At 52.7% G+C, this 19,373-nt stretch overlaps 1 protein-coding gene across 1 annotated transcript in view; it reads left to right on the top strand.

The window, feature by feature from the left end:
* FSIP2 (fibrous sheath interacting protein 2) overlaps window positions 1-15,384 on the top strand; it is a 73,378-nt gene extending 57,994 nt beyond the window's left edge. Inside the window, exons 26-31 of the mRNA XM_084822687.1 lie at window positions 110-310; window positions 7,412-7,518; window positions 10,488-10,519; window positions 11,177-11,232; window positions 12,403-12,460; window positions 15,212-15,384. Of these exons, the coding sequence (XP_084678813.1) occupies window positions 110-310; window positions 7,412-7,518; window positions 10,488-10,519; window positions 11,177-11,232; window positions 12,403-12,460; window positions 15,212-15,384 (627 nt within the window). The remainder of the gene's footprint in view (window positions 1-109; window positions 311-7,411; window positions 7,519-10,487; window positions 10,520-11,176; window positions 11,233-12,402; window positions 12,461-15,211) is intronic.
* Window positions 15,385-19,373: the final 3,989 nt, after the last annotated feature.

The raw sequence follows: 19,373 nt of genomic DNA, 5'->3' as shown, positions 1-19,373 counted from the left end.
CTGGTTTTGGGTTCAGCCCTTCCCACCCGGCCCCCCGTGCCACGATCCCTCTCTGAGAGGAAGTGCAGTGCCACCATTCTGAGGTGCCTCTTTTCTCGTCTCGACCCAGCACCCCCCAAGCAAGCCTCTCCTGCCAAAGACGCCCAGCAGCATCAGCCGGAAAAAGAGCTTGTCGTTGAGTAAATGCTGCCCAGCTTTAACCTCATCCAGCACCGGCACCGAGCCTGGCCAACCCAAAGACAAGAAAGATGGTCTTCCACCTCCACAGACAGGGATGGCGTCCGTGTCAATGGCAGGCAAAATACACACGGTAAGCCAAGGGGAGGGGCAGATGCTCTCCTTTACCGGGGGCCAAACTCACTCCCCAGCAGCTCTCGGTCCCTAGGAGAAAGGAGATGATCATCTGTCTATTTATTATGCCCATCTCTGGGGCTCCCGAGGGCAGGACTTGAACCAGTGGGTGGAAGTTCCAGGGAAGTGGATGTCGGCTAAACAATTAGGAGAAGCTTCCTCAGAGGGAGGGCTGTTGGGCAGTGGAACAGACAGCCACAGGAGGTGGGGGGCTCTCCTTCACTGGAGGCATTTAAGCAGGGGCTGGATGGCCACAGGTCAGGGATGCTGTGGCCGCACCCTGCAGTGAGGAGCCTGCCTTGAGTGCTCCCCAGGGCCCCTTCCAAGTCTGATGCTGTGATTCATACTGTCGTTTGGGGGCTCTGCCAGACACCCAAGCAGACAAAACCCAAGCCCCCCCCCAAATCTTGACATTTCAAATGCTGATCCTCTGAGACAGCCCATTAAAATCAACATTCAAGAAGCCGTTGCTAGGCTGGCGAAAATGCCCGTCTAGCAAGGTCAGAACTCAGAAAAATCCAAGAGCCTGGAAAAATTAGTTCCCAGTGCAGTGCATGTCAACTGCCCCAAAGAGTTTTTTGAAATAAAAAGGCCATTGCTGTGTGTTCACAGTGGATGGGCAGGGGACAAGCTCTCCCAAGAGGAGGGGAATTTGGCGGTGAGGGGCTACCACCCAGAAGGCCCTCTCCTCTTCTTGTGGCCATGAACCTGGCTCCCAAAAGGCCTTGGAGGAGCTGGGATGTGTAAGTCACTCTAAGCCCAATTGGTATGCGTGTTTTCATCTTTATTACATACTTATTCATGATTAATACACAGAATCATAGAATAGTAGGGTTGGAAGGGGCCTACAAGGCCATCGAGTCCAACCCTCTGCTCAGTGCAGGAATCCAAGTCAGAGCATCTCACTTATCAAGGTCCCATCGATAAGCACTGTTTGAGTCCGGTTCTGTAGCCAACTGTGGATCCACCGGATCGTTGCTTCATCTAGCCCACTTTGAGCTAGTTTGCTCATCAGGATATCAGGGAACACTTTGTCAAAAGCTTCGCTGAAGTCAAGGTATATTATGTCCACAGCATTCCCACAGTCCGCAAGGGAGGTGACCTGATCAAAGAATGAGATCAGATTCGTCTGGCAGGATTTGTTCTTGACAAATCCATGTTGGCTTTGAGTAATCACTGCATTGTTTTCAAGGAGCTAACAGATGGATTGCTTTATCATCTGCTCCAGAATTGTCCCAGGGATTGATGTCAGACGGACTGGTCTGTAGTTCCCAGGTTCCTCCTTCTTACCCTTTTTGGAGATAGGGACAACATTAGCCCTCCTCCAGTCATCTGGCACTTCACCCGTCCTCCATGATTTCTCAAAGAGAATAGACAGCGGTTCTGAGAGTTCTTCTGCCAGTTCCTTTATTCCTCTAGGATGCAGTTCATCTGGCTCTGGAGATTTGAACTCATTCAAAGTAATTAGGTGTTCCTTAACCATATGCCTGTCGATCTCAAGCTGCAATCCTGCCCCTTCAGCCTGTACTTCGCCTTTGCCAGGGGGGTCATAGACCCTCTTTTGGGAGAAGACTGAGCCAAAGTAGGAATTGATCACTTCTGCCTTTTCTTTGTCATTTGTTATCATTTTACCATCCTTATTTAATAGCTGAACCACCATTTCTTTCCTCTGTCTTTTACTATGCACGTAGCTGAAGAAAGCCTTTTTATTGTTTTTAGCATCCCTCGCTAACCTCAGCTCGTTCTCAGCTTTAGCCTTCCTGATGCCATCCCAGCAATTCTGTGCAACCTGCCTGTACCCTTCCTTTGTTGCTTGTCCTTCCTTCCACTTCCTATATGTGTCCTTTTTTGTTTTCAGGTCATCTCTAAGCTTTTTGTGAAGCCACATTGGCTTCTTCTGTTGTCTTCCACCTTTTCTTCTTGTTGGAATGGTTTGTGATTGTGCCTTGAGAATTTCCTCTTTTTTTTTAAACTACCACCCATCTTGGACTCCTTTTCTCATTAGAGTCACTTGTCATGGGACCTTCCTTATCATTGTTCTGAGTTTATTAAAATCAGCTTTCCTAAAATCCAGGGTACGGGTTTGGCTACACTCGGCTTTTGCTTCCCTTAGAACCAAGAACTCAAGTACAACATGGTCGCTTTCCCCCAGAGTTCCTGTAACTGCCCACTAAGTCATCTCTGTTAGTTAGGATCAAGTCAAGGATAGCCAATCTTCTAGTTCCTTCCTCTACTTTCTCTAGGAGCTTGCTTGCTTTCCCATACTCTGGGCATTAATATATAGACATCGAAGACCATGCGCTTCATGGTCTGGCTTTATTCCTACATGTGTCTGAAGACTATTATTGGGCGCTATCAGAGCTGTTCTCTCTTTTGGGGTGCATGAGCCTTCGTTCACTGTTACCCCCAACTTTACGTCTCCCTTCCCTGTAGGATTCGGTTCAAAGCACTCCTCATAAAGTTCTTCATGCTGTGGCCAAACACATTCTTCCCAGCTTCTGTGAGGTGAACCCGTCCCTTGCCACCAGTCCGTCTTCCAGGAAGTATAACCCATGGTCCCAGAATCCAAACCTCTCTTGTCGGCACCACCTTCGTAGCCAGTCATTCACCTGGAGTATTTTTCTTTCCCTTTCTAGCCCTCTTCTAAGTACTGGAAGGATGGATGACAAAACTATCTGGGCCCCAAAGTTCTTTTTCCTTCTCAAAGCTTCGAAGTCTGATGTGATTTCTTCATAGCTGCACTTGGCGGTATCATTTGTTTCCACATGGATGAGAAGAAAGGGATACCTTTCGATCCCACGCAGCAAGGAGTCTCCCACAACTACCACTCTTCTCTTCTTGTTGAAGGCCTGGGTTTCATCGCCTCTGCTTGGCTGACCTTCAGCCTCTTGCTCGCTCTCATGCAGGTTCCCCTGTAATTCTTCCTCTGCAGGCTGTCCTCCATTCTCAACCTCAAATACCTGGAAACTCTTCCCTTGTTCCACTGCCACCACTGGTGTCGAGTGTCTTCTAGTTCTTCTGCTCCTGACTGCCACCCTTTTCCAAGGAGTATCCTCTACCTCATTTTTCCTCACCTCAGCAGCTTCCTCTTCTGCCTCAGCTTGCAGTTGCTCTTCTAACTCCTGTACTTCGCTTTGCTGCTGTAGTTCCACCGTTCTGTCCAAGAACTCTTTGTGTTCTCTTGTTTCCCAGATGGTCAACACTCGCTGCTCCAGTCCTCTTACTTTTTCTTCCAGCAGCGTGATCAACTTGCACTTGTTGCAGGTGTAGGCCATTTTGTTCTCAGGCAAGAAAACAAACATGGCACACACCTTGCAGGTCACCACCACTGGAGAGTCTTGTCCTTCCATAGTCTCTTTTCCCTTTTTGTGTCTAGCTTTCTGGTTGTTCTAAAGTAGCCTGTGCCTGGTCCTCTACTCACTCTTAGCCTTTGTCTCCTTTGTCTCTTCTGCCACTGCAACTCCCCTAGCCAACTCCTGTTTGCTCCTCCTGTGTGCTCGCTCTGATCGCTCGCTCTCTGGGAGTTTGCTTACTTCTATAGTCCCAAGACCACCTGGAGCAGCTTCCTCTGCTCCGCTCTGCTCAGCTGGGAGGCAGGAAACCAAAGGTGTGTCGGAGAAGATTACCATATGAAACCTTAGCCAACATCACTAACCATTTGAACCAGCCTTCCTCAACCTGTGTTGGAGTACAACCTGATCATCCTCATCCAGCATGGTCATGGGCTGGGGATGATGGAAGTTGCAGTCCAAACACATCTGAAGGGTGCCAGGCTGAAGGCTGGTTTAAAACAATTTCAGCAGGGCAGTTTCAAGATAAAATGGATCTGACGTTTAGCCCCTGGAAACTCTTCCTTGCGTATCTGTCTCACCTTTTGTTATGCCAGAAGACAAAGTGACTGAAGTTTATTCATCCAGATTGCTCAGTGCTGGGGATCAGCTGTCTGCCCCTAAGCGAGATATATTTCTTTCTCTGACTGCTTAGCTAAATATTTATTCTTTCCATTCTGTGGTACTTCATGGCTGCTTCTTGGACACAGCTTTTGGAAAAGTGGCTGTCATGAATATTGGCCTGCTTCTCCACCATGAAGCTGGGCCTTGCTGGCATGTCCAATGCAACCACCTGGGCATGTGTTATCTGGGAGGCTCCTCAGCCCTGCCACTCCATAAGAACATACGAAGAGCCCTCCTGGATCAGACCCAGGGTCCATCTAGTCCAGCATTCTGTTCACACAGTGGCCAACCAGCTGTCGACCAGGAACCCACAAGCAGGACATGAGCGCAACAGCACCTTCCCACCCATGTTCCCCAGCAACTGGTGCACATAGGCTCACTGCCTCTGGCACTGGCAATGGCACATAGCCATCAAGGCAAGTAGCCAGTGATAGCCTTTTCCTGTGGTAGCGAATTCCATTGTTTGATTATGCACTGTGTGAAGAAGTCCTGCCTTTTATCTGTCCTGAATCTCCCACCCATCACCTTCATGGGATGACCCCGTGTAATGAGAGAGGGAGAAAAATGTCTCCCCATCCACATCCTCCACACCATGCATAATTTTGTACCCTCTCTCATGTTTCCCCTTACCCTCCTTTATTCCAAGCTAAACAATCCTAGCTGTTGCAACCTCCTCTGACAGGGGAGATGCTCCAGCCCCTTGATCATTTTAGTTGCCCTTTTCTGCACTTTTTCCAGTGCTACAATATCTTTTTTTAGGTGTGGTGACCAGAATTGTAAACAGTATTCCAACAGTATTCCAAGCATAGTCACACCATAGATTCATGTAGGGGCAGTATGATATTGGCAGTTTTATTCTCAGTTCCTTTTCTAATTATGCCTAACATGGAGTTTGCCTTTTTTACAGCGGCCGCACGCTGGGCTGACATCTTCATTGAGCTGTCCACCACAACCCCAAGATCTCTTTCCTGGTCGGTCACTGCTAGCTCAGATCCCATCAGGCTAGACTTGAAGTTGGGATTTTTTGCCCCAGTGTGCGTCACTTTACACTTGCTTACACTGAACTGCATTTTCTATTTAGATGCCCATTGTCCCAGTTGGAGAGATCCTTTTGGAGCTCTTCACAATCCTTGTTTGTTTTAACCACCCTAAATAACTTGGTGTCATCAGCAAACTTGCCCACTTCACTGCTCACTCCTGATTCCAGATAATTTATAAACAGGTTGAAAAGCATTGGTCCTAATACAGATGCCTGTGGGACCCCACTATTTACTTCCCTCCATTGGGATAATTTACCATGTTTTCCTACTCTCTGCTTTCTGTTCTTTAACCAGTTACTGATCCATAAGAGGACCTGTCCTCTTATTCTATGACTGCTACGTTTGCTCAGGAGTCTTTGGTGAGGGACTTTGTCGAAAGCCTTTTCGAAGTCCAGGTAAACAATGTCTACCGGATCACCCATTTACCTGTTTATTGACACTCTCAAAGAAGGTTAGTGAGACAGGACTTACCTTTGCGGAGGCCGTGTTGATGCTTTTTCAGCAGGGCTTGCCCTTCTATAAGATTATTAATTTTATCTTTAATAATGCCTTCAACCAATTTACCTGGAACAGACATTAAGCTAACCGGCCTATAATTTCCTGGTTCTCCCCGGATCCCTTTTTGAAAATTGGTGTTACACTGGCCATCTTCCAGTCCTCTGATATAGAGGCTGATCTTAGGGACATGTTGCATATTTTGGTTAGAAGATCAGCAATTTCATATATGAGTTCTCTAAGAACTCTAGGATGGATACCATCTGGGCCTGGTGATTTATTTGCTTTCAATTTATCAATAAGGTTGAGAACTTCATCTTTTGTCACCACTATTTGCCTCACTTCCTCAGACTCCCTTTCTGAAAACATCAGTACAGGCACAGGTATCTGTCCTATATCTTCTGCAGTGAAGATGGATGAAAAGAATTCATTCAGCTTCTCTGCAATCTCCTTGTCCTCCCTCGGCCTTTAACTCCATTGTCACCCAATGGTCCAACTGCCTCCCTAGCTCATTTTGTGCTTCTGATATATTTAAAGAATTCTTCATTGTTGGCCTTGATGTTGTTAATGACACACTCTTCAAAATGCTTTTTTACATCTCTTGTCTGCTTGCATCTCCTTTGTGCAAGCTTGTGCTCCCTTTTGTCCTCCTCACTTGGGCAAGACTTCCATTTTCTGAAGGAAGCCCTCTTTTCTCTGAGCTCCCTCAACACTGCTCATTAAGCATGCTGGCAACCTCTTGGACTTGGTGCTACCTTTCCTAACCTGTGGTATACATTTTAGCTGGGCTTCTATTATTGTGGTTTTGAAGGGATTTAATCCTCTTGCCTCCCCCCTTTCAATCCTCTTGACTTCCCCTTTTCCAGGCCAGGCCCAGTCCTCAATAACTGGGAAAGAGATAACCGCTGGGTTTGGTGGGAAGACCCTACCTCCTTCTGGGGCGAGTGGGGGGGGACCCAAGGGCTGGGCTGGTGATTGACTGGAGGAAATCTGCCCTGGGTTGCCAGGATTGAGACTTGAAAGGAACATGGTAGTCTCCCCTCGTTCTGGTGGGTTTTGGACCTGGCTCAAGGGCTGGACTCTATCTGGGGAGGCCCTTGCTTTGGTATATACAAGGATAGGTTAGCCAGCTTTTGTTACTTTGCTTGGGTGTGCGGTTAAAAGGCTCTCTGTGTCTCAATGTTTCTTCTTCAAGTATTTCAGCTTTGTACAATTTACTACCTCCATTCTTCCCTTTCCCTCTACCCTTTTCCCTTAATAAACATTTATCCAACGTAAGGTTGGTGTGATTCCTTCCAAGTAACCACAGTACTAATTTCAGTGCCTCTTGGCCTGAGAGGGGGGCTTCTGGGTGTCTTTTGGGGATATGAGGCCAGGATTGGCCTGTCCTACCTTGTAGGAGGGTTGAGATTATTTCCAGGGCTCCTTCACAGTGGCATAGACTTTTCTTTAAAAAAAATAAAAATCAATAAAATGGGAAGCAGGTTTTACCTTGCAGCCAAGGTGCTCCTGCTTTCCAAAATGTAAGCCCTGATCAGCACATCAACCAAGGAATGTCCCTTCCTTTTCCAGGCTGTCCACGAGGCCTCCACAGCCAGCTCTCCTGCTGCCGAAGCCTCTGAGCACACTCCTGAGGCCACGTCTCACACCAGTGTGGAGCCTGCAGTGACCCCCGAGAGGTAATCGTTTGAGAGCATCCATTCTTCTGGGGCCGGCTATGGGTGCCTCCGGTTGAGGCCTTTATCCTGCCTCAGACATGGAAAGTTATGTGGAGTGTGCGTGTGCCCAGACGTCGCTGTCTTCCACTTGTAACCCTCCCGTGTTTTCCCACTGCTGCTTCTATCCTGCTTCTCACCACAAAAAAATCCATAGAGGAGGGAAAGATGGAATTGGCACACAAGGCCTTCGGACAGGTGGCGCCAGGAACCCTCTGCCTAGAGGCACCTGACAACTGCCGACGGCAGTGATGCTTTCGGCAATCACATGCGCTTGCTCACCCACCCACCCACCCGTTGATTTGTGTGCCCATCATTACATTGATATCCTGCCTTTTTCCCCTCCTGCAAGGAACCCAAGGTGGCTTACATAGGCCTCCTCCTCTCCACTTTATCCTCACGACAGCCCTGTGAGGTAGCTCAGGCTGAGAGTCCGTGGCTGACCTAAAGTCACCCAGTGAGCTTCATGGCCAAGTGGGGACTTGAACCCAGGTCTCCCGAGTGCCAGGCCAACACTCAAACCATGGCACCGCACTGGCTGTCAGGAAGGCCTGTTCTGGTCCCCCTGATCTCTGGAGAGTGAGGGGAATATGCCCAGGTGGCTGACGGGGCGGGTCTCAAGGATCCTCCCTTATGCTACATGCCTCTCAGAGTGAAGACAGAAATAAGGGTTCAAGCCACTTTATGGGTCTTCACATCCAGCCAGACTTTGGTTCAGACGGCTGTCTTAGCTCACCCTCTGCTTCACATAGGCTTTCAGATCTAGGGTTTTGGGGAGAGGCTGTTGAGGAGAGCAGGAATAAATGGTAAATTCTCCCAATGGAGGGAAGTAAATAGTGGGGTCCCACAGGCATCTGTATTAGGACCAATGCTTTTCAACCTGTTCATAAATGATCTGGAATTAGGAGTGAGCAGTGAAATTGCCAGGTTCGTCAATGACACCAAATTATTTCGGGTGTTTAAAACGAACAGGGATTATGAAGAGCTCCAAAAGGATCTCCCCGAACTCGGAGAATGGGCATCTAAATGGCAAATGCGGTTCAGTGTAAGCAAGTGTAAAGTGATGCACGTTGGGGCAAAAATCCCAACTTCAAGTATAGCCTGATGGGATCTGAGTAGTGGTGACCGACCGGGAAAGTGCCAACGTCATACTGCCCCCATACAAATCTATGGTGCAGCCACACTTGGAATACAGTGTACAGTTCTGGTCACCACACCTAAAAAAAGATGTTGTAGCACTGGAAAATGTGCAGAAAAGAGCAACTGAAATGATCAAGGGGCTGGAGCATCTCCCCTATGAGAGAAGGTTACAACAGCTGGGACTGTTTAGCTTGGGGGAAAAAGGAGGGTAAGGGGAGACACGGGATGGGGTACAAAATTATGCATGGTGTGGAGAAGTTTTCTCCCTCTCTGAAAACACTAGAACCCAGGATCTTCCCATGAAGCTGATTGGTGGGAGATTCAGGACAGATAAAAGGGTTTCTTCACACAGCCCATAGTCCATCTATGGGATTCGCTACCACAGGATGTAGTGATGGCCACCAATTTGGATGGCTTTAAAAGGGGGTTGGACAAATTCCTGGAGGAAAAGGCTATCAATGGCTGCTAGTCTTGATGTCTATATGCTACCTCCAGTACCAGAGGCAGCATGCCTATGTACACCAGTTGCTGGGGAACATGGGTGGGAGGGTGCTGTTGTGCTCATGCCCTGCTTGTGGGTTCCTGGTCGACAGCTGGTTGGCCACTGTATGAAGTGAATGCTGGACTAGATGGACCCTGGGTCTGATCCAGCAGGGATCTTCTCATATTCCCAGGAGCAGACAGTGAGAGGACGACGGCACAGTTTTGACTCCTGTGCCTCACTGTTATGATCATTTTTTAAAAAAAGTTTTGTATTCTGCCTTTTGGTCCTAATATGACAGTGATCGTAACCTGTGTCATCCCATTAAGCACAGCGGTGCTTTTGAAAGGCCCAGAAGGATGAAAGGAAAGAGCCCTCTATGAAGCAGCAGCTCCTGATGGCTGTGGGCATATAGCCACTTGAGCAGCTGGTCCTTGGGACATGGACCACCCTGTGTGAAGGAGAACTTGACCGCACTTCTGCATTTAGTCGGAAGCTGGTGAAAGCAGGAGGGGGATTGGTGAAACTCCCCTGGAGAGGGCAAGAGAGACCACCAGTTTAGCAAGTGGTTCTGTGCCTGTTGTGGAAAGTTACCAGCATGGGAACAGCCTGTCAGGGGCTCCTTGGAGGCCTTTCTCAGTCTAATCCAGTAGCAAAGTCCAGACACAGACAAAGGAATTCCTTTCAAAGCTTTATTCTTCTTTTACAACTTAACAACTATACTGATTGCAACTAGATCTGAGCAGCACAGTACCTATGCCCTATGCTGGAACAGTTGGTCCCCATTTGAAAGGGGATTACTGGCAGACCCCTGAACTTAAGGACTAGGGAGAGTCCCTCCCCTTTTCCCTTGGATCCTCTGGCACAGCCGTTGTTTGTGCGCCAACCTGGCACTTCGCCTCCTTTCCGCGCCCTCCATCTGGCGCCGCTCTCTGCGTCTGCGTCGCGCATCCACCAAGTCTGCTATCTGTGCCTGGTCACTCCCTGGACTGCTAACTAAACTAGGAATGTTGGTGGGAGGAATCTCCGTCAGCTGTTGGTCCTGGGAAAGAGGAGCGCGCTCCCCTCCCAGGAGCGACTGCTCTTCCTCAGAATCAGAACTACTCTGGGATTCTATGGGCTCAGTGTCCACCCTGGCACAGCCTTCCGGATTCTCACTTTGCCTTGGGTTTAGGATTGGGGTGCCTCCTTGGGCCTGTTGGCCATGATCCAAGCAGGCTTTGGCAGGGGGAACCCTCTGGGCGACTGCAACGATGGGGCAAAGCTTGGTAACCCTGCTGGGTTTTCATCAGTGTTTCTGTTTTCTTTTCAGCTGTGAGAAAGAAGAGAAGTCTTTGGAAAAAGGTGACTGTATCTGATCTGCTTTAGGGGAGTGCTGGATGTCGTCTCGCTCATGTGTTGAATTGCTGTTTCTCATCCTCTTAGAAGCCCCCCCCCCCCCGCAGTGGTCCATTTGGAAGTGCAGGAGCTCAGCATGGCTGTCCCCCAGCCACGCCCCCAAGGAGAGCCCCCAAATGCTGGCAGCTGCGTATTCACAGGCCAGTTCTGGCAGTTTTCATCTCCACTTTGACTAGGGGCTTTGTCAAGCGAATGGGTCGCAACTGCCCATTCAAGACCAAACCAGCCAAAAATACTTTGCATCACAACAGGGGGAAACAATATATTGTTGCCGGGAAAATTCATTTCTTCCCCAGCCACTGTGAGGACTGCAGCTGAGAGGGAGCGGGGAAGTCTGAGGGGGGCGGCCAGTGGTGTCCGTGCCCCTGCTGGGGAAGAAGCCCTGGGCTTTTGGCCCTGCGAGCCTAGGCGCTGCTGCACTGCTGCCCCATGTGCAGCTCGCACAAGCCCTGGTGAGCAGGGGGCTCTTGTGCAAGGCCATGTCAGTGCAGGGAGCCCATCTGTGCGCAGAGCAACCTGAAGTGGCTTGCCCCCCCTTGAAAAAATGGGGCGGTGCATACCCCCTTGGGCAGAAACAGCGACTTCTCCCCAATTTTGTTCCAGCTGTCGTTGGCATGCATCTCTCCCGGGACACAGAGGAGACATCTGGACATTTCGAGGTAAAGCCCTCTTGGCCCTTGTCTCTTCCCCCGGACAAGCACTGCAGGCCTTGGAGGCGGCTCCCTGAAGCCGGCCGCTGTTAGTTTAGAGGTCTTGGCCCTGGACAGCCCCCTGCAAAAAGTCCACCAGGCAGCCGGCAACAGGGATGAGAAACCACAGCAGGGAAAACCTTCGAGAACAACCAGGGCGAGAATGAGATAAAACTGGCTGGGCAAGATAGAAGCAGACCGAATAACTGATGTTAATTATAGGCTCAGATGAACAAGGCAGACCTGGCCTGCCGCCTGAATAGCGATCATGCGGGAGGATGGCAGGCAGATCTCCCCAAGGAGGGAGTCCTGTGGTGGGGGACCACCACAGAGAACGCCCTGTTTCCAGAAGACGCCCCCCTCACTCCTGAACGCTGGAGGGCTCTAGAGACGTGCCTGAGGAGACAACCTCAGGAATGGCGGCTGGCTTACCGGGAGAGTCAGCGTGGTCCTGGACCGCCCTTCCCCACCCTGCTGCCTTTCAGGAGAGTGGGGCTACAGCCGTGGGAGGCTGGTGGCTCCGATGCCAGTGGGGCATGAATCCGCCCTGGGCTTCCGTCAGAACACTGAGGGGCTCTCCTAGGCACGAAGCGGGCAGATTCACTGCCCCATGGGCAGCGGAGCCACCGGCCGCCACTGACCCCACCTCCCATCATTCCCAGCCAGCATCAGCCATGCTGGCTGGGAATGACAGGCGCTGCAGTCCAACTCGTCGGGAGGGCACCAGGGTGGGGGACTCTGGCTTAAGGCTTTGTAGCAGGGCCGGGCGACACACAGCCCCCGCCCGGGTTGCATGGGGCCTGCGGCCTTAGCTGTGCCGCCCATTAACTGCTGCAGCACAGCGAAGCAAGCGGCCGTCTGCAGACGCCCTCTTCTGAAGCTCAGAGGGGCCTTTCACGCCCTCGCTGAAATCTGGTGGCAAAGCGCTGCTTGTGCTGCCACGCAGCCCCTGAGGTGGCAACAGGCCCCCGAGACGCTGAAGCTGCCCGCCCCGCTTCACAGGAAGGCCTCCCTCCGCTCTGCTCAACCTCCTTCAGAGCCGCTTCCCGCTGGGACTGCCCACGCGGGTGAGACGGGCCCGGGGCCTGAAGGAGCCGCGTCCTGCGGCCAGCGATCCACTGACTTTCTCTCCTTCTGCAGATCACCTCCGTCTACCAGGACAAAAAAATCAAAGAGACCCTCTCAGAAGATGGCCCAGGTATGTTGCATGCTCCCAGCAGGGCTGCCCCTGCCCTTCCAACAGTGGACCGGAGCGGGCTGTCTGGTGAGGTGCGCGTGTGCACGCTATTAATTTGGCACAACCGCCACGTGCTGTCCATGTCAGCCAGTCCCGAGGGGCGTTCCTGTGTGCTGTGGAATAGTTTTTTAAACTACAGCTCCTACGACGTCAGTGTAGCTGGCTGCGGAAGAGGCTACCCACCGCCACATATTTGTCCGAGTCACCGCCCTCTTCAGCGGAGGTGTCGATCTCTTCCACGTCACAGCATTGGAGCAATTTGGTCCTTCGGTCACTGCAGACTTGGCAGAATTAACTGCCCTGAGAGGAGGCTGCTTGCTCCATCTCTGCATGAGCGACTGCTCTGGGCCAGCCTCTGTTCCAGGCAGAGGTACACCCAGAAGCGTGACTCACAAAGGAACACAGTGGATGAGGGCAGGAAAGCTTGAGTCCGAGGGAGCAATCCCATCTGGATCGACAGTTGCCTCCAACCCCAGGGGTGACCGCCTATCCAGTACAGGGTGGGAGGAGTGGGGAGGAGTGGATCTCCTCCTTGCTCCCCCGTGCCCGTTTTTTGCGGCTAGACAGCCAATTTTGGCTGTGGCAGAACAGCCAATTTTGGCTGTCTAGCTTTGGGACCTCGGAGCGCAGGAAGTGGTGGCCGGAGGACACATAGGATGTGTTGTGCCAGCATTTCTGACCTCCCCACCCTGGCCTGCCCCCGGGAACGCCGTTTTCACCGCTCCGCGCTGCTCTTCCGAGCGTGGAGCCAATCCGTCCTGCCTACGAGGCGGCATGGGAGGGGGTGGGGGTCGGTTCTCCAGGAGCCAACCTATCCTCTGGCTGTCTAGCCACTGACTAGCGGCCAGAGGATTGTGCCCTTAAACACTAGAAAAATAAGCCTTTGGGGGATTAAGAGTGAAGTGTGTTGTCAATAATGCTTCAACTCGCAGATGCTAGGAACTAATGGCCTGCAGGGGGGGGGGCGCAGACCTCAGCGGCCTCCCAGCTTTTGTGCTGTTCCCCAACTCCAAAGGGCTGAGCTACCTCTCCGGAAGCCGAGTGGCTGGCAGGGAGGGCCTCAGGCTGCAATACGCTGGTATTGTGGCCCCGCCCAGCGCTGGAACGCAGCCCCCGAGGGCTTCTCCACTCTTGAAAGATGTTTCCCACCCCTGGCCTGCGGTATTCTTAATGTGGACTAGAACCACTGCAACTGAACACAAATACCTTATTATGACATCTTTTAATATTTGATTTTGTAAACCACTTTATGGTTTTTATGGAGTTATTTTTAGATATGTGAAGTGGTATACAAACCGATTAATAACAACAACAACAACCATCTAGCACCACATGTAAACATCCAAACAGTCACCCTGTAGGGAAGGCCAGTATTATTATCATACCACAGACCGAGGGCTCAGGCTGAGAGACGGCTGGCTTGTCAAAGGCCACCAAGGGAGTTTGTGGCAGAGCTGAAAGTTGCGGCACACGCCTTCGGACCCCATACTGTGCACCAGCTCTTCATTAAACCAATTAAAGCTGGGGTGGGGAACCACTGTCCCTTCAGATGTTGGATTGCAACTCCCATCAGCCCCAGCCAACATGGCCAATGGTGAAGGATGCTGGGAGGTGCAGTTCCCCACCCCTGGTTTGAAGCAAATTAGCGTGGTCATGCAAATGATGACCACTAATGCCTAAAGATGTCTTCGCTAAAGGAGACTGCTAAGACAACCTTATTTATGTATGCATTCACTTAAAATATTTTAATCCCACTGCTCAGCCAAAAAAAGGCTCCTGGAATGGCTGACAAGCAATTTGTAGAGCAAGGCAGCCCCTGCCCATAGGCGTACAGTCTAAAAAGACACAGCACGTGAGGAGAAAGGGATGCGGAGGGGAGAGGAAATAATCAAGCTTTCTGCAGGGCTGGTGGAATGGGCCTGCGCCCTCTTCTCTAGGTACCTCAGGGACAAAATCCGTTACCCAAGAGTGGAAGCCCCCCCGCCCCCGATGCCCAGCCATTTACGTGACACTTCCAGCCAGCCCCCGATTTGTAAACATGTGGAAAAGGGTGACTCAGAGGCGGACTGGCACACTCTGGCGAGAGCAGGCCGCCCGCCGCCCTCTCTCGTGCAGCCAGTGCCCATGGCGAGATGGCTGTTCCTGTCTCAAGGCAAGGCGGGTGGCGGAGGCCGCCCTCTGTTCCGCTGCCTTGAGGGGAGGCACCCTGGCCGCGCAGCAGGGATTTCTCTTGCCCGCGGGGGCGTGGGGGGGGCTGCCCTGACCAAGGTATGTGTGTCAGCTCTCCCGCCCGACGCCTGCGATGGGGATGCTTTGCTTCTTTCTCCAACCTGCTGCGCAGAGGCAGGTTTATTATTTATCAGCTTTATTTGAAGCAGTTATAGACCCCCCCATCTTTCTGGGGTTTACCCCCCCCCCCCCCAGCGGCTTAGAGAAATAACATAAAAATCAACTAAAAACTAAGCAGGGACAGGGGATAAAGATTTGCAGAACTGTCAGGGAGCATAAAAACCACATCAGCAAGTGGAGAGGTCAAATGCCTGTCACAGTAACAGGGTCTCCATGCGATGCCATGGGGCGGAGGTGGGGGGCTCTCTCCGGCGGAGTGCTGCCCCCAGAGAGGCCTCCTGCGCAGCACTCAGTCGCGCACTTTGGTGCCTGGCTGCGATGAGGCCCTGCGATCGCTGATGGGCACTCCGTTTGGTTCCCCAGGAGAAGACTACGGGAGGGTCATTGCCGCCATCACCTCCGAGGGCCATGTGCCCCTCCAGCAACGGCCGTCCATGTTCGAGAAAGTCTCCAGCGCTCTGTCCAGAGTTTTCTCCCGAACATCCACCAGCAACCTGCCTCAGGGCCCAGAGAAACCCTCGGGGGACCACGCCTGATAACAAAACTTCTACTTTATATAGCGGAGAGAATAAATATTTTCGTCAGAAGTGCAGAGACCCCCTTGCTTAGGGATCAGCCTTTTCCAACCTGGTGCCCCCAGAAGTGTTGGACTGCGACTCCTGTCCTGCCCAGGAAACATGGCTATTGGGATGATGGGAGTTGTAGTACAATGTATCAGGAGAGCACCTGGTTGGCAGCTAAGTGGTGTGAACACTCCTCTCCTAAAATTGCTCAACATACCATTTCTTAAGCATCAATGAAGGGAATTTGTCCCGTGAAGCAGGCTTGGCAGCAAACAGGAAAGGCAATGAAGCTAGTCCTCAGGAGGTTCTCTGCATTTCCCACAGGGGCTTTCCCGTGCAATGTCCACTCAAGCAACAGGCAGAGGAACTTAACTAGCAGTGCACACGTGTCCTTCACCATGGGGCCAGCAAGGCCCAGGGGTCAAAGGATGCAGAGCTCTGTGGGGTCCCCAACTTACTCAAAGGCTCAAGAGGGAAACACTTTGCTGGGGAGACTGGGAACACAGGCGGCTGCATCCTGGATCTGGGTGTCCCTCCAATTCCTGGGACAGTTAAGACACATTCATGGATGGGGCTGGTGCCTCTGCCGGGCTGTTCCCCATTTCTCAGCTCACTCCATCAGTCCCATCACTGCAGAGGCGCTTGGCCTCCCCGCAATCGTGCTGCCCCTCTGCTTCTGGCGTGCTCTGGTCAGGGGGGGCCACGCCAGGGGTGGGGGGGCCTCTTTTGGCCCAGGCGCTGGATTGGCTCCATGCACGTACGTCAGGGAATACACACCACAGGGCGAGAGGGAGGCGCTCGCAGGTCAGATGGGACCCTGCGGGCCGGCCCTGGGCCTGGAGATTCTGCATCCCTGGCTGAAGTGAGCAGGGCTGGCAGATGGCCAACTCTGGGACCTTCTCGGCCTCCTCCAGATCTGTGACGGGACTTTGATTCCAACAGAAGCCAAGCAGGGCTCCTCACTCCGCGCCCAGCCACAAACCCCACCATCACATGGGCTGCTGCTGCCCAGCCCCTGGAACAGCCTTGCCCAACATGGCACCCTCCAGAAGTGCTGGGCCAAGATGGCATGCTGGGAGTTGTAGTCCAACACCTCTGGAGGGTGCCATGTTGGGCAAGGGTTAGGGCCTAGGACCACGCCAGCAAGAGGTCCACAGCTGCTTCTTCCAAAGGACATGCCGCCACTCAGTCAGCTGTGCAAGGGTCTGTATTCCCACTCCCAGAGGCCTCCCTTTCCGAGGCGTCCCCTTCAGGGAGGCCCTGCAGCTCCTGGGCTCCCCTTTCGCTGCCGCTGCCTGAAGAACCAGCCTGAAAGGGCCACTCTCCTCAGGTGCCCACGGGCTGACTGGGCCTGGGTCTCCTGCTGTTTCCGCTGGAGGGCCTGGGCAACTTCCGAGGCCGCCATCTCCACAGCAGCACTGGCGTCGTGGCCCAAGGAGTGCAGAGCTGTGGGGAGACACGACAAGCCCCGGGGTGGAAGCAGTCAGCCCAACCAGGAGCGCCATAACAGCCCCCGCATGCCCTGCTGATGCTGCGCTTCCGGTCCCCTTTTTGCCCTGTCTCACAAGCTGTTGCGCCAGTCCCGGTTCTGCTCCCGTCAAGGCCTGGAGAGCGTCTTTCGCCATAGAGGCTTCGGTGCCCCCTGAAGAAATGAAGCCCTGCTGGCCACAGCGGAAGGTTCGTGGCGCCAAGATTCCGAGGTGAACGCTCCGTGGCATGTGTGCTCCATGGCTTAAGGCAGTTATTCCCTCCCACCAGTGAATGGGGGGCATTTTGGGATTTGGGGGCACGTGTGGCAGCAGGGACGCTCGACACCCTTGCCAGACCGATACAAGCATGTCCTGTGGATGTGGCCGTCACCACATACGCAGCACCATCAGAGTCGGTGAGAAGCACGGACGTCCTGCCCTTGGGACATGGCTACCTGTAGCAGCAGCACCCACCTCTTCTTCCACCCTCCCAATCCTCTGTGCCCCGATCGCAGCTCTCCATCTCTAGCAGGAGGGCTTTGTGTATCCGCCACTCACATTGCAGGAGCTGCCCCAGATGCAGCCGTCCAAGGCGCTGCATGTCGACCGTCTCCACGAGGATCCCTTGCATGGGTAAAAGAAAGTGAGGGCTCCATCTAGAGCAGGGCTATCAAGTCCAGGCCTTGCTCTCATGTGTCCCCCCCCACCCTGACATCGCTACAGTGGCTGGCACTGGGGGGAAGGAAATGCACCCAGGCCCTTTACTCTCCCCAAAGCTGCAGTGTGCAACCTCATAGGAACCTAGGAAGATGCCTTATTCTGAGTCAGACCCTGGGTCCATCTAGCCCAGTACTGTTAACACTGACTGGGAGCAGTGGCTCTCCAGGGCTTCAGGCAGGATTCTTCCCCAGCCCCACCTGGAGAAGCCGGGGATTGAACCCGGGGCCGTCTGCCACTGTCGCACGGCCCCTCCCCTTCCAGCTATCCCCTCTCTGACAGCGCACACGGAGTGCCACACCTGCAAGCTTGCAAGCCGCGAGCTGGATCTCTTCCCAAGCACAGAGCATATACTGGGGCACCTCCGCCATGATGGCATCTAGCAGCTGTGGGTCTGCCTGAGCCTAAGGGAGGAAGCACGGAAGGGCACTGCAGAGATGGAAAGGTGCCGAGAAGAGGGACTCCAAGGGCCAGTGGGCGAGGGGGCAGAGCCCTTCACTACCAGGAAAGGTTGAAACATTTGGGACTCCTGAGATGAAAAGAACAGACTAAGGGAAGGTGGAAATAGAGGCCTGTAAAATAATGCAGCCTTCCCAGGCCCAGCACCCTCCAGAGGTGTCAGACTGCAATTCCCAGTAGCCCCCAGCCAGCAACGGCAAGGGGCGGCACCTGGCTCGCCTTACCACTCACCAGCTGCTGGCAGGCCCTGCCCATCAGGCGGGAATGCTGTGCGCCAGAGACGTCTGTCAGCATCAGCCCAGCATCTGCATCCATCATCAACTCCTGCAGGCCCACAAAGGGGGCACACGAGACGAAGGCCATGCAGCAAGCCTGGTGGGAGAGATGGGTGGGCTCACTGGCCAGTTCCCACCAGGCATGGGCTGGGTGGGCAGAGGGGGCCTTGTTAGTCCCAGCAGAGAGGGCAGGCCAGGGGGAACCTCTTTCAACCCATGGGCCAAATTGCAGAATGGGAAAGGTCTCAAGTGCCCACATTTGTAAAAAAAGGTAAAGGTATCCCCAACCAGTCGTGTCCGACTCTAGGGTGCGGTGCTCATCCCCGTTTCTAAGCCAAAGAGCCAGCGCTGTCCGAAGACGCTTCCGTGGTCATGTGGCCGGCATGACTGAACACCGAGGTGCACGGAACGCTGTTACCTTTCCTGCCGAGGCGGTACCTATTCATCTACTTGCAATTTCTTGCTTTCGAACTGCTAGGTTGGCAGAAGCTGGGACTGAAGACAGGAGCTCACTCCGTCATGCAGCACTCGGGTCTCGAACTGCTGTCCTGCCGACCTTCCAGTCTGCAGTTCAGCGTCTTAACCACTAAGCCACATTTGTGGGCAGGGCCAAAGGTAGCATGGACAGAGCCAGAATGTGGTCATTATGATGTATGCTTCCTCAGAAGTAAGCAGGAGTAAATCAGCAGCACTTTCAAATGGCATCCCAAATACCAAGCCTCTGGATGTCTACTCACAAGTAAACAAGTCTGCCTGCCTGCAAAATGCGCAGCTCAAAGTCTTTGCAACAGCTCAGTCCTTTGCAGGGTATTTAAAGGTGAATTGCCTTTAAATGCCCTCTTATCATAGAATAGAATCATAGAATAGAAGCGTTGGAAAGGGCCTATAAGACCAGTTATCTCTGATCAGTGATTGGAGATAACAGGAAAAGAAGCTTGTCAGCCTGATGGGGAACCCCTGTGGGCTGCATCTGGCCTGATGGGCAGGGATTCTGCATCTCTGACACAGGGGAACCACTTTTCTCATCTGGACTTTCTCAACT

This window comes from Heloderma suspectum, chromosome 16, assembly GCF_057233095.1.
Source record: "Heloderma suspectum isolate Gila_16-S chromosome 16, 16-S_ref, whole genome shotgun sequence".
Taxonomy (NCBI): domain Eukaryota; kingdom Metazoa; phylum Chordata; class Lepidosauria; order Squamata; family Helodermatidae; genus Heloderma; species Heloderma suspectum.
The sequence above is the reverse complement of the archived record's forward strand: the minus strand, read 5'-3'. Positions and strand labels throughout refer to the sequence as shown.